This window comes from Podarcis tiliguerta (genome assembly GCF_965153285.1).
Source record: "Podarcis tiliguerta genome assembly, chromosome: 7".
Taxonomy (NCBI): domain Eukaryota; kingdom Metazoa; phylum Chordata; class Lepidosauria; order Squamata; family Lacertidae; genus Podarcis; species Podarcis tiliguerta.
In genome coordinates this window covers 74,860,255-74,875,434 of record NC_139540.1, presented here as the reverse complement: position 1 = coordinate 74,875,434, position 15,180 = coordinate 74,860,255, and the positions used below count along the sequence as shown (strand labels likewise).

At 44.7% G+C, this 15,180-nt stretch overlaps 1 protein-coding gene across 7 annotated transcripts in view; it reads left to right on the top strand.

Annotated features, from left to right (window-relative positions):
• The window catches only part of TRIO (trio Rho guanine nucleotide exchange factor), a 257,003-nt gene that overhangs the window by 73,998 nt on the left and 167,825 nt on the right, over nucleotides 1–15,180 (top strand). For all 7 annotated transcript variants that reach the window (XR_014513332.1, XM_083449240.1, XM_083449242.1 and 4 more), the window contains exons 6-7: nucleotides 8,732–8,854; nucleotides 14,857–15,048. Coding sequence is in view for 6 of the 7 variants with exons in the window: in XM_083449240.1 (XP_083305366.1) it covers nucleotides 8,732–8,854; nucleotides 14,857–15,048 (315 nt within the window). In the remaining variant the exon portion in view is untranslated. The remainder of the gene's footprint in view (nucleotides 1–8,731; nucleotides 8,855–14,856; nucleotides 15,049–15,180) is intronic.

The window sequence follows — 15,180 nt, the reverse complement described above, 5'->3', positions numbered from 1 at the left end:
GATTTAGGCAAATTAATCGTAACAACTGGGATCTGAGAGAGATGCTTTACATGCTCACACTGCTTTTCAGCGCAGATCGGCTTTCGAAACAGATAACAATTAAAATCCGGCATGCAACAAACAAAAGCCTAATAAAACAGCAAGCCTCTCAATGCAGTGATTGTGGTTTACATCCCAGCACCCCAGACTCCTTGTTCTAGTTTTTACCAATTTCTCTTAACTCAACTCCTCTTTCACTAGAAGGGTTGGGGGGTATACAGGCAACTGAAAGCAACACCTTTGACCTGAGTCTCGAGAGAATAAACTAACCAGAGGTCATGCCCTTTCCCTAGCTTGCTCCTAAAGTGACCACCACAAAGGTTGTTGCTCCTTTGGGGTGGGGTGGCCTGCCACCCTTGGTGGGCCCAGTGTAAATAACCTCTCTGGAAATAATTGCAGAAGCAGATGTTTCTCACAGCAGGGGTGGGGTAGAGCAGGCCTTCTCTTCTGACATGATATTTGCTCATAGTAGACCAATATAAAGTAAGGAGCACACAAAACACTACCAAACCATTCTGCGTTCTAAAACTCACATTAATAATCCAAAACTTGAGAGAACAATGTACAAGATCTACTACAGAAGCCACAAACAGAAAACTCATTCAAATTGTGTCCAAAGGGAAGATTCAGTCTTTAAAATTCCTTTAGCCAGGCTCCTGTAGATATCAACAAAGGTAGGTTTGATCAAACGAAGTGCCGGTGATGTTACGCACAAGACTTAGACAAGGTGCCGGCTTCTTCAGTAAATTCTCTCTCATGGTTTTGATATATTTATAAACATTCAACTTCATATGCTAAGTTCTTTCTTGACTTCAGCATTTATTCATTTACATAAACTGGCAGTAGATATCACCACAGCATCAACGCTGTAGTGTTCTGGATTTTCATGCCACTTAAGTTGTAAGTGTCCAGCGCTGCTTGTTGTTGGAATGATGTACGGATTATTTAGTAAGAACGTACGGACCACCCTGCTTGTCACAGGAACATGCCGGTCAGTTCAAAGATGGAGTTCACTCTTTATTAGCAAAAACACGGTCTCTGCAGACTTGGCTGAGTGTCAGGCCTAATGAGCAGAACAGCTCATTTCCATTGATCTTCCTCCGTGAAAATCACTTGCCAAGGCTGAAAGACCCTGTCTCCTTGTGGCTTTCCGCAAGCAAGCGGAGACTGTGCCTGCATGCAACCAACCTCTCCACCCTTTTCATGCCTCTCCTGGTTCTAGGGGACAGAGGAAGGAGAGCTTGTCGCAGCAGGATGGGAGGGAAACTTGTAACATTTCGCCTTCCTGACTTATCTCTGCCTCTTGGCCTCCCTCCTCCTTGTCTCCTGCTTCCACTTCTGCCCCTGATTCTGGACATCTCTCTGCCATAGACTCTCCCTGCTCACTAAGACCTGTTACCTCTTCAGCTTCTGATACCTCTTCTTCCCAGTCCTCTCCCTCTGACCACTCATCGTTGTCCCACCACCAATCCCCGGGCTCTGAGCCTTCTTCCCTTGGTGGTTCCTCAGCTGGTGCCTCCTTCCTCTGCTCCCAACCAGTCCATGACATTGTCGGATCTGGTCAGGGACCAGCCAGATGCCCATGGGGGAAACAGAACCTAATCACTACATGCTCCCCATGTGCAACTCTTTGCAACTGGTATTCCAAGGCATATTGCCTCTGACAGTGGAGGTAGAACAAAGGTTTCATCGCTAGTAGCCATTGATTTATGTCTCCCTGTGCCAGGCTGCGTAGATACAACTTCTGTGCTGTTACTGAACATATGCAGACAAGGATGAGTCTAGACCCCCCTAATCTATCTTGATTCCCACCATGGCTTTGCAAGAGGCATTTCACTAATCAAATAGATCCTGAGTAAGTTGTAGATTAAATAAAAGCCCACGTATATTTGACAGTGGCTCCAGTTTAATATTGAAACATGGAATTGTGCTAAGCATTATTGCTTTATGTTGCAGGGTTACAACTACATAGGGATGGTATCAAGGGTTTGTAATAGCCCCCAAGAGTAATTCCAGTGGGGCCTTACTCATACCTTACTCATACATTTTATCCTCCAACTAAAAGGTACCTAGAGACAGAAATTAAAAACATGAATAATGCGCATATTTGAATTTTTATTACAAAAAAGTAGGTATTGTGGAATGAATGTTTGGGGTCATTTGGACCGCGAGTAATTTAGACATGCAGTTTTTAATTCCGCATTTTCGTTCTGTTGCAGTGGGGGTGTAAATGCTTGCAGTGCGCTCTCCTTAGCGAAACCCTCAAATTTAAGATAGAAAGCCCTAGAGGAAGCAAAACGATTGGCTTCTTTCACCGTAAAGTGTGCATACACCTCAGTTGCTTGGAAGGGTTTTAAAAGGTTAAAGCTGAATATTGTTCAAAGCTCAGGCCTGCTTGTCTAAGGACCAGTTCCAAAATCAGAAAGCCACCTCTCTCTTATCTGCATGCAATTGGCGAGCCTGAGGTTAGAACCCTGGACATTTTCACTTTGCTTCTGCTGCAGTTAGAACGATGACTGGCAAGGGATTTCCTTTTTGTAGAGCGCTACGAAGTTATAATACTTCCTTTGGGCTCTTCCTGCAAAGAGAGTAGAGTTGAGAAGCTCCAGGTGTACTCATACCTGTTTTGCAGCCGAACCCAAGAGATTTTCCTGTTTTAGAATATGCACATCCATCTAGCCCTTCCGCCCAGCCAGGGAACTCCCCCCAAGATTTAGGGCTCAACAGGGGCTGGGAAGCAGCATATGGAAATAAGAGATCCGTCCTCTCTGCCAATGACAACAGGAGATGATAACAGGAATCGGAGCCAATTCTGACATCATATTTTTCCCCCTCTAGCTGAATACCCGTGGAGGATTAACTATGAGAAAAGAAAGTTGCTAGAATGGGAAATGCATGTGGATTTTACTGTTTTTATCCTAAACGAAAGCATGTGTATATACAATGGTATTTATATTGAAGTTTTGCTTACTAGTTCGGACACTCTTCATTAAGTTGGGAATGCCTGATTCAGTGCCTGCCCACCCCGAGCAAATTGTTCCTGCCCGTGAAGTGCCATCCATTTTGACAGTGGTTAAAAGCAGGGGGAAATTAAGTAGACACCGTACAGAGGTGGGTGGAGTACAGCGCAAATTATATGCAAATCACGGGAATCGGAGAACACCCTATTCCGCCCAAATGTCTCAGCTGATCTGCACAGATCACCTCAGGAGGAGAGGGGGATAGTGTGCCTGGCCTGTGTGTGTATGACAGAGATCCTTTTTCGGTCTACGCATACGTTTCAAGTTTTGTCCGTAAGCTTCTTTCACAGGTGTTTAAGCCATCTGCAGGACCAGGGTGGTGATGAATAATAAAGCATGACTAAAGACCAACATTGGCAAAGGAATGAGACAGATTCTTTCACACAGGGGGTGGGGAATATTCTGACAACTGGTCCTTCAACGGTTTCCCACCCTCCATGTAACTATAGGCTCAGGCGACCAAGACACAGAATCATGGCAGAGTTGGAAAGGACCCTGGGGGTATATATATATATATAGTTGGTTTTTCATATTAAAGTTTTACAATCACATATCCAATATGCACCATAAAAAGAAGATTCCAGAGAATCTCCTGGACTTCCCTCCTCCCCTTTGACGGTCCTAATGTTAGTTATTTCCTCCTGCATCTTGTATAATAATCCAAATATTTTACATCTCCATTCTATCCAGAATTCACCATTAAACTACAAGTGTTATTCCAATCCTACTAACAATTCTGTTCACAGTGATTTTTAAGATAAATTATAAATTTCCCCCATTCCTTATTAAAATTTTGGTCTTCCTGATTTCTGATTCTTTCGCTCATTTTAGCCATTTTGGCATAATCCATCAACTTGATCTGCCATTCTTCTCTGGTCGGGACTTTATCTTCTTTCCATCTCTGGGCCAATAACATCTATGTAGCACCTAAAATTCCTAAAAGATAGGCTTCAGGTTTTTGTTTTAGAAAAAGTTATTTTAAACATTTTTTTCAGTTCATTATACATCATTTCCCAAAATACTTTTACAACCTGACACGTCCACCACATAATATGATAAAAGGTGCCTCTTTTTTCTTACATTTCCAGCATATATTTGACCCTGTTTTATACATTTTTGTTGGTTTACTGGGAGTTAGATACCAGCAGCACATCATTTTCATATAGTTTTCTTTCAACGTACAGTGGTACCTTGGTTCTCAAACTTAATCCGTTCTGGAAGCCCATTCCAAAACCAAAGCGTTCCAAAACCAAGGCGTGCTTTCCCATAGAAAGTAATGCAAAATGGATTAATCCGTTCCAGACTTCTAAAAGCAACCCCTAAAACAGCAATTTAACATGAATTTTACTATCTAATGAGACCACTGACCCATAAAATGAAAGCAATAAACAATGTACTGCAGTCACACAATCAGTAGCTGAACTGGGTTCCACACAGTCACAAAAAGAAAACAAAAGGAGCTGCTAAAACAAAAACGCAAAATAACAAAAACAGACAGACCTCAGCTTAACACTCAAAATGGGAGCATAACACTCAAAACGGAGCATGTTCGACTTCTGAAAAAAGTTCGCAAACCGGAACACTTACTTCCGGGTTTGCAGTGTTTGAGTACCAAGGCATTTGAGAACCAAGGTACCACTGTATAACATGCTGTAAATTTTAAATCTCAATTCCGTAACTTCTTCCATGCTGTAAGTCCAACCTCCTTCAATGCATTGGCTGCAGATCTGCTTGGAATCCAGGGTCAGATTGCAAGCCTTCTCTCTGAAGTGCTACATTTTGTGACGTGAGGGCACTTGCAGGCAAGTGATTCGCTTTGTGATGGGAACCTTCTTTCTGGTATAGCCCTTGCCTTAAGACTCTACCATCTTAGAGCCGGCTGAGATGGAATAACATCTAGGAACACTGAGAGCATGATGGTACCATGATTACTCCGAACATGTGCAAGCAAAGTGCATTAGTGATCATGCCAGTGGGGTTGGGGAGGAAAATTCACCAAGCCTGGCAAGTGTTGTCTTTTCCATTCAGGGATGGAGACTTGCTGTGCGGAAATGAGGCCCTTTCTAGACTGGCCTTAGAAAGAGCGCTAATTAGTTATGGATTAAGCATCAACATTGCTCACTTCAGGTGAGACGGAGTGGTAAATCTCAAACCCAGATAAGGGATCTGTATCGAAGAGTTTTTGTGTTAGCTTGCTTGTTGCTAAACCATACCAACACACAAAAAAAGAAATCAGACAAATAACATTGGAGTTTTGTAGTGAAGCTCAAAAACATAGTGAAGGGGAAGAGCCGGCCGAGACAATATAATTGGATGTTTTATAGAACTCTATAAAATTGCAGCTGTGCCATCTAAAGCGCACTACTGACAAAGAAGCAAATGTAATTCATTGACTAATAAATAATTGCATCTTTTTACACAGGCTGTGTTTATTCCCTCCCCCCCACCCCCGTTTCTAACTAGCTGTGCCACTGTTTCACATGGGATTATCTCCCTCACTTACAGCCAGCCTATACAATAAAAGGCTAAAAGCCAAATTAAAACAAAGATTAATGCCTAAGATGGATGCGCACGCACAGGGAATCGTAAGGTTGGCTTGTGAAGCGGAAGCGTCAGTCTCAAATTTTCACAGGAAGCGGAGTGCAGGGAGCTTAGACGTATCTAAAAATCACTATTTGATGCCCTGAAGATTTCACTTCAAATCTGCAAACTTCTTTATTTTTATTTTTTTAAAAAAACCTGGTGAACTCTGAAATGCCGTGAAGTAGATTATTAAAAAATCCAAATTGAAAATTTCTCAAGGGCTCTCTTGAAGCCAGTCTTCCATGTATGCTGTTTGTTAAATTACTCTTCTTTAACGCAGGCAGGAAAAAAAATGATCATTTTGTGACTGAAGGAAATAGCTAACCCGTTCCTTGCCAAACTGTACCAATTGATTAAGGAGGGTTTTTTTGGTGGGGGGAATCTAAGTCTAAATAGGCCTTCAAGGCCATTTTGCCTGCTGCAGAAGCCACAATGAAATACTCGAAGGAAGTAACTGATGCCCAAAGAGTGCAAACTATTAACGATGGCGGTGTGAGGGGCACCATTTGTGCTTGGGTTTCAGGCAGCGAAATGTCTCGGGCCTGCATCTGTGCTGGTAGCGAACATATTGCTCCCCATTAATTAGAGCTGAAATGTTTAATCAAGCTTAGCTGGGCCAGCTCTGTTGTTGGGGGTGGCTGCCAAACGCCACCGGAAGCCAAGTTGGCCCAGAAATTTCTGTGTTGGTTTTTCCCTGTCCGCCATTGCTGCTCCCCACATTTCCACGGCGGATGGAACTGGGGGTGAGCACGGAGCTCAGCCAGGCAGGCTTTGTTTTGCTGCCAGTCCTAGGGGCTCCTGGCTGCCAGGCAAGGATGCGGCTGCCTTAGGTTTTGTGTAGGTAGTGCCACAAGCGCTCACCTTCCAGCTCCCCAGTCTGCCAAGTTTGCACCATTCACAGATGTACAAAATAAAACGAGGGTAGGTTTCTTCCTCTGTGAACCCTCTATTCCCTGGTCTCTGGACCAGACATTGAGAAACAAGCTGGTTGGCTAACCCTTGTGATGTCGCCAAGAAACCCCTCTTCTGCCCCCCCTCCAACCCTCTACATAATCTTGTTTTCTAGCAAGACGACAACTTGCATGGACACTCTCTTAAAAAGCCCAGAACAGACAGCCTCTCTGAAGCATGTCGGAAGAGGCAAGACTGACAGCTGTAGCCATGCTCAGTTTGATGTACGCTGGTCTGTCATCTCAGCTGCAAAACTAGTAAATGGACGTGCTGTGACCGGTCCTTTTTATTTTGCAGCTTGTCTTCCCTCTGTATCTCAAAATGCGGAGAACTGGATATAGCATTCCAACTGTACTTGTAACTAGTGCAGTTCCGGGTGGTCCGGGTGAACTTTCATACTGTGTTCATTAGCAATTACTGTATTTTTCGCTCTATAAGACGCACCAGACCACAAGACGCACCAAGTTTTTGGAGGAGGAAAACAAGAAAAAAAATATTCTGAATCTCAGAAGCCAGAACAGCAAGAGGGATCGCCGCGCAGCGAAAGCAGCAATCCCTCTTGCTGTTCTGGCTTCTGGGATAGCTGCGCAGCCTGCATTCGCTCCATAAGACGCACACACATTTCCCCTTACTTTTTAGGAGGGAAAAAGTGAGTCTTAGACAGCAAAAAATACGGTACTTGTTGTGGCCCTTTCAATGTACACAGTTGCCTCGCAGTCCTTACGACATTTATTTCTCTGCTGACCTCTGAGATGTCTTAGAAATGTGATATCCAGTGCAACTGAGGCCTCCTTTGATTTTCGAATAGTTCTGATGACTGCTGCTGTTGCTGCTGCTGCTATTATCCTAAGTTAACCTAGTGCTTGTTGGTAGTATTCCTGCATAACTGGCCATCTTACTTTCGGTCACTGTGCATTTCTTTAATGTCCTTCTCGCTGCCTCTCTTTTAGCTGTAGGTTTTTTGGTTTTGTTTTACATTAATCTCTTCCTTCACTCAGTTTTCAGCCTAATTTTCCAGTTTACTAAGAATCCTTTGGACCCTGTCCTAACCCTCAGTTGTGATAATGGCATTTCTTCCCAGCTTTGTCGAAGGCACTTGGGGAGTGCCTGTTTGCTCCCTTTCAAACCAGAGAATTTGATGTGTTGGAACAGGATAGACACCCATAAGGCCCACCCTGATGCTTGCCCCTGCTGTTTTGGTCCATTGTTGAGCAAGTTGAGGAGTGTGGTGCTCTCACAAGTTAGGTATCCACCAAATAATACAGCCTTCTTCATAGTGTTTCTCTGTTTTTACTTGTGCTTTGCAAATGGGTACACAATGGACATTACTAGTAGTCCACAACAATTGCTACTTGCTTCACTAGTCACTCCTATCATTTACCACTTGGGGCATGTCGATGGCTGAAAAGAGCCGACTCATTTCTTTGCGAAAGCTTCTCCCAGCCGGTTGCTTGGGGTCAGTTCTTCCTTGCCACGGTTGTTGTTTAGTCATTTAGTCGTGTCCGACTCTTCGTGGCCGCATGGACGAGAGCACGCCAGGCACTCCTGTCTTCCACTGCCTCCCGCAGTTTGGTCAAACTCATGCTGGTAGCTTCGAGAACACTGTACAGCCATCTTGTCCTCTGTCGTCCCCTTCTCCTTGTGCCCTCCATCTTTGCCAACATCAGGGTCTTTTCCAGGGAGTCTTCTCTTCTCATGAGGTGGCCAAAATATTGGAGCCTCAGCTTCACAATCTGTCCTTCCAGTGAGCACTCAGGGCTGATTTCCTTAAGAATGGATAGGTTTGATCTTCTTGCAGTCCATTGGTACTCTCAAGAGTCTCCTCCAGCACCATAATTCAAAAGCATCAATTCTTTGGCGATCAGCCTTCTTTATGGTCCAGCTCTCACTTCCATACATCACTACTGGGGAAACCATAGCTTTTACTATACGGACCTTTGTTGGCAAGGTGGTGTCTCTCCTCGCCACAGGGGACTAGGCAATTGGATATTTACAAGTCCGGCTGGCAGAACTCTGTGCTTAAAGCTTTGCTAATTTGGAAAGTCTTTGCTTGTAAACATGCAAAAACATGTTGTTGTTGTTGTTGTTTAACCTGGTGCCCTGTCCTGTGATGAGCATTAATTCCTCTTTTCTTTTAGATGTTTGACTGGATCACACACAACAAAGGCCTGTTTCTGAACAGCTACACAGAGATTGGAGCCAGCCACCCTCATGCCATGGAGCTCCAGACACAGCACAATCATTTTGCTATGAACTGTATGGTAAGAATATTGGAACTTGCAACGGCACTTTGTATTTGGCAAACAGCTTGTATTTCACAGTGCAGAGACTCATGAAAGTCTGACCCCAGGTGCTGGCCCTGTCAGTATGCAGTGTGCTGGAGAGGAAAGAACAGAATCCAATCTAAATAAACAAGGTAGGAGAAGAGAAGGGAGGAAGAGAGACTGAGAACAACATGGTTGCTTCGGGTTTTGCAGAACTATTACAGCGGCCATGGTAGCAACTTGCAGGCGACATGCGAACAGGTCCCCCTACCCAGAGGGCCTGTAATCTTCTTATTCATTGGAGGCAGGGAGTAAACCGAGAGAGAAATAACTTTGTACATTATGGCATGAGGACTAGGGAGTTGTGCCCAAGGCTAGTGAGTCATGCTGCATAGAAGTAGCTGGATTATAACGTATATGGACTCCTTCCAAATTCAGCGAAAGTTGGAGGCCTCATTCCTGTGTATGTGTGCTTTTGCCACAGGGATTGTAAATGGCTGTGCAGTGATAGATTAGCTAATAGTAATAATTCTGCAAGTTGCAAAACTCCGCTGAAACAGCTCAGCTTTCAGGAACCGTTCTCCAGGCTGTCATTTTTAAATGAGGGTAGGTAAATTAAAGCCTGGTGGAGTTTTGTTTGCACTCAAGAGAATGGGGACAACTACGTCACACACAAACACACACCCTGATTGTATGAAGGCGCATGACAGTGCTACATGCATAAAACGAATCCAATACTAATTAGATTCATGTTTAAACAGGGGTCAGCACTGATAGAAGAGACATTGGCAGTTCTAAAAAACAGTTTGAAATGAACTAATATACCAGTAAGCTAGGATTTGCTAAAGCTTTTGTGGTTTTGGTTTGTCCTTGCTTGCATTGCTTTTGGTTTCAGATTAGGGATTCGAATGCGGCCTATTTTGACATCGTTTTCTAACGTCTTAATGATAGCGGTTCGTTGCAGAGGCCTGCATGGGCTTGCCTTTTATCAAAAGGCACTAATTACTGAAGTTAATTAGCATTTTGGACAGTCTGAGCCAAGGATAGGGATTGAGATCGAGATGGAAACAAATGCTGACATGTCTGAAGAGTTCGTTCTAGGTGAGGGTTATGCAAAAGCCGAGCATTCTGCTTGTGTTTCTGGCTTGACATTCAGCCCTTAGGAGTCCACTGAGTAAAGGGGCCAAGCGCTCACTTGCCCAGAAATGTTGTCACTAACAAATCGCAGAGCAGGAGTATTCATCAGTCCAGCAGGCCATAGTGACCTATCTGTGAACCAGTGAAGGCAGTGAATGTCCTGTGTGAGTGCCTGGAGGTGGTTGGAGGATGGATTAACAGATTGAGGTTGAATCCTGACAAGACAGAAGTACTGTTTTGGGGGGACCTGGGGCAGGCGGGTGTGGGGGACTCCCTGGTCCTGAATGGGGTAACGGTGACCCCGAAGGACCAGGTGCGCAGCCTGGGTGTCATTTTGGACTCACGGCTGTCCATGGAGGTGCAGGTTAATTCTGTGTCCAGGGCGGCTGTCTACCAGCTCCATCTGGTACATAGGCTGAGACCCTACCTGCCCATGGACTGTCTTGCCAGAGTGGTTATCTCTAGTTATCTGCCGCTTGGACTACTGCAATGTGTTCTATGTGGGGCTACCTTTGAAGGTGACCCGGAAACTGCAATTAATCTAAAATGCGGCAGCTAGACTGGTAATTGAGAGTGGCCGCCGGGACAACATAACACCGGTCCTGAGAGATCTGCATTGGTTCCCAGTACGTTTCCGAGCCCAATTCAAAGTGTTGGTGCTGACCTTTAAAGCCCTAAACGGCCTCGGTCCAGTATACCTGAAGGAGCATCTCCACCCCCATCATTCAGCCTGGACACTGAGATCCAGCGCCGAGGGCCTTCTGGCAGTTCCCTCACTGTGAGAAGTGAGGTTACAGGGAACTAGACAAAGGGCCTTCTTGGTAGTGGTGCCCACCCTGTGGAACGCCCCTCCCATCAGATGTCAAGGAAATAAGCAGCTATCTTATCTTTTAAAGACATCTGAAGGCAGCCCTGTTTAGGGCAGTTTTTAATATTTAAGGCTGTATTCTTTTTAACACTCGATTGGGAGCCACCCAGAGTGGCTGGGGAAACTCAGCCAGATGTGTGGGGTATAAATATTATTATTATTGTTATTGTTATTGTTATTTATCATCATCTCCCAGGCTGCGCACTTGGATTCAGCCAGCCAGTCCTATCAGCAGAAGCGCTGCTCAAGGACTTACACTTATGCAATGAAGCTTCCCCCCGCCCCGGTCACACACACACACACACACACACACCTGGTACACCCCTGAAATTGGCTCACATTGGGTGGCAGGAGAATCCCCCAGAACATCATACAGAGCAATGGGAGTAACATAGAATCATAGAATCATAGAGTTGGAAGAGACCACAAGGGCCATCAAGTCCAACCCCCTGCCAAGCAGGAAACACCATCAGAGCACTCCCGACATATGGTTGTTAAGCCTCTGCTTAAAGACCTCCAAAGAAGGAGACTCCACCACACTCCTTGGCAGCAAATTCCACTGTCGAACATGTCATCTAGCAAACAGGAATGCTTGCACAGGTGGCACAATTGAAAGAGCAGGGCTTTGAAATTGACCCAGTGGGTTCCTAGTAGTCTGGGATGCAACTCTGCCCTGAGAGTGAGGAGGAAGTTCTGTGCAGAAAGCCCTAAAAATGGGACTCCTTTTTGGCCATATCATTTTTACCAATTTTACCATAATGCTTTCCATTACAATCTCTCCTCTTATATTATACAATTTGGCTTTTTAGGGCCATGACTTCCTTCAAACCTTCCTTATGCTTTTCTATCTTTCATTTCAAATTTCTGCATTTTCGCTACTCAACCATTGCTTTCAAATCAAAAACATCAAAGCATCATATTTTCTTCTTCTTCCCTGCAGTGATTTTTATACATTTCCTTACAAAGCTTCTTGCAATCCTACCAGCTGTGTTTGATTGACTACAATTGTCTTTTAAATAATTTACAAATTTAGTCCAGTCCTTGATGAACTTATTATTTGAAAAATGGGACTCCTTTGCTTTGTGTAATGGTGAGTTTATATAGTATCGGTCTATAAGGTGTTGTTGTGGCTGATAGTTGGTAGCCTCCTTGGATTTGAGTGGTAAAATCTCACATCCTAGCAATCTTATTTGAACACAGCATGAAGCAATGAGGTCAGATAAGGTAAAAAAATAAATAAACAGTCCAAGAATAGGCAGTAAGAAGTTCACCCTGACCCCCGTTAAAGTCCCTCCCAGCCCTTCTGAAGGCTTAAGGTTTCTTTTCCTTTTTAAAAAACTTCTAATATTCCCTTTTAATTCACAAACCCGTCAGGCTGATTTAATAAGCTGTTTTTAAGCCCTCCCAAAGTTCCGTTTGAGGCCGCAGCAAACAAAAGTCACAGTGTTAATGGAAATCTGTGTAAATGAGATCAGTCCAAGGTACAGGGTGATTTTGCTGTTTCTGCAATGTGCTTTACTTGATCAAATAAAAGTAGGCTTTTGCTCGAGAGAGAGGTGCTCATTTTTCTGCCCTGCTTTGAAAACATGTCGCGGCAAAGGGCTTGGAGAAAGCAGTGCTGGCACGATGGCATTTCGCTGTTGCTTTCCAGAAAACAACAGGGGGTGCTGAAATTGGGAGCAGTCAGTTGCATTTTGTCCCTGATGGAGTAGCGAACGCTGCTTACCTGCTAAGTGCACACAGCCCTTTCTTCCCGTTTTTAAAAGGGAATATAGGAAGCTGTGAATTCTGCCAGAAGCCCTGGAGTTAAGAGGGGCTGTCTTGTGGTATGGCTAATGGCTAGAAAAAAACCTTCTCCAACCTAGTGCCCCTGCTGGCTGAAGCTGCTAGGAGTTGTTCTCCAAAACACCTAGAAAGCACCAGTTTGCTAACTTTTAGCTGCATGAACTGGTGCTTTCTAAGTGTTTTGACGCCAGTAAAGTTAGCTAAAATGTATAGAAAAAGAGAAAGAAAATGTTGGAAATGTAAAAAAGTAGACGGGGATTATTTTCATATGTGGTGGATCTGTGACAAGGTTAAAAAAAATTGGGAATCAATTTATAATGAACTCAAAAAAATATTTAGGTATACTTTCCCCCAGAAGACCGGAAGTGTGTCTATTAGGTTTAATAGGAATGGAAATCAAAATGGGAGACCAAAATTTGTTCATGTATGCTACGGCCGCCGCAAGAACCCTCCTGGCCCAAAGATGGAAAACACAAGACATACCAACCACCCAGGAGTGGCAGGTGAAGTTGACAGAATACGCAGAACTTGCCAAATTGTCAGGGAGGATCCGGGACCAGGAAGACCAAAGATACCAAAATAATTGGAGTAAATTTATTGAATATTTAAAGGAGAATTGTAAAGAGGTCAAGACACTAGCAGGATTGACATAATACCTTCAATGTATAATAGTACTATTGTGAGAATGATGTGCGTGATAGAAAGGGGGGTTAAATATATCAATTGCAGGGAGGGAAGGGAGTTGCGACTCGGCAGAGTCAAAGGGAATATATGGCATTAATATGGTTTGTTGGAAAAGAATATGTAAGGAAAACAATAAAAAATTACTTGGGGAAGAAATAGAAAGCACCAGTTTGTGGAAGGCTGGCCTGCAATCTTAGTCCATGGTGTTCTCTGAAGAATAGTTCTCATGAGGGGTTGCTGCCCATTTGATGTCCCCATTCCCCATAGTCCTTGCGCCTCGCCGGGCTTTGGGAAGGAAGTATGGTGGCTCGGACAGTATCCCAGAGTCCTCCCTCCTTCCCAAAGCCTAGTTAGTGCTTGCCCAACTTTGGGAAGGAGATGGGAGGGCTCTAGGACCCCGCCAAAGCCTTGTGCCACCTTCCCAAAGCATGTTATCTCATTTATCCGGCTTGGGGAGGTGGCGCCAAATTTTGTGCCAAGGTGACAGCCTTTGTGGTTGAGTGGGTAGCTAGGGAGCAGCAGTAAGCCATGTTTTCCTCTGTTCTGATTACTTTGTGTTTAATGAAAGCTTAGATTTAATATTGCCCGTGTAAGCTCTGAATTTTGCACCACGTGCTGAATTTAGCATCCTTCCAGCCTACTCGCTTGTATTATTTTAAAAAAAAATAATAATGGATGTTCAGACTTTCCCAGGATGTCAAATTCAGGATACTGAATTCTGAACTTACACAAAATGCGCACGGCCCTGGTTATCACACTATAAGGATACGAGCGAAAAGCTGGTTTGCAATGCGATAGACTCTTACTTTCTCAGAGAGGTCTGCGGCATGCTTGGCATTCTTATAATAATAATAATAATTTATTATTTATACCCCGCCCATCTGGCTGAGTAGTAGTAGTCCAAGCAGGAGATAACCAGAGCATGTACCACTCTAGCAAGACAGTCTGCAGGCAGGTAGGGTCTCAGCCTGCGTACCAGATGGAGCTTGTAGACAGCCACCCTGGGCACAAAATTGACCTGCACCTCCATGGACAGCTGTGAGTCCAAAATGACTCCCAGGCTGTGCATCTGGTCCTTCAGGGGCACGGTTACCCCATTCAGGACCACGGAGTCCCCCACACCTGCCCGCCCCCTGCCCCCCCAAAACAGTACTTCTGTCTTGTCAGGATTCAACCTCAATCTGTTAGCCGCCATCCATCCTCCAACCACCTCCAGGCACTCACACAGGACCTTCACCGCCTTCACTGGTTCCGATTTAAAAGAGAGGTAGAGCTGGTATCATCTGCATACTGATGAAGACCCAGCTCAGACCCCCCTGATGATCTCTCCCAGCGGCTTCATATAGATATTAAAAAGCATGGGGGAGAGGACGGAACCCTGAGGCGCCCAACAAGTGGGAGCCCAGGGGTCTGAACACTCACCCACCCCCACCACTTTCTGGACACGGCCCAGGACAAAGGAGCGGAACCACTGTATAATGTGTTTTTGTTCTTGTCTAATGTGTTTTGTTTCCTCTCTTTCCAGAATGTGTATGTAAACATAAACCGCATCATGTCTGTAGCCAACCGTTTGGTGGAATCCGGTCACTACGCCTCGCAGCAAATCAAGCAGATTGCTAGCCAGTTGGAGCAGGAATGGAAAGCGTTTGCTGCAGCGCTGGATGAGCGAAGTACCTTATTGGACATGTCGGCCATTTTCCACCAGAAATCGGAGCAGGTCAGTAATTCCGCACAGCGGCGACAGCAGACTGAGCATGCACGGTCTCATTTAATCTTGAAATGGGTTTTGCCTCTCATGTTTGTATGTTTGCCTCTTAAAGGGGCTTTGGGGCAGGGTGAGTTCCTGGTT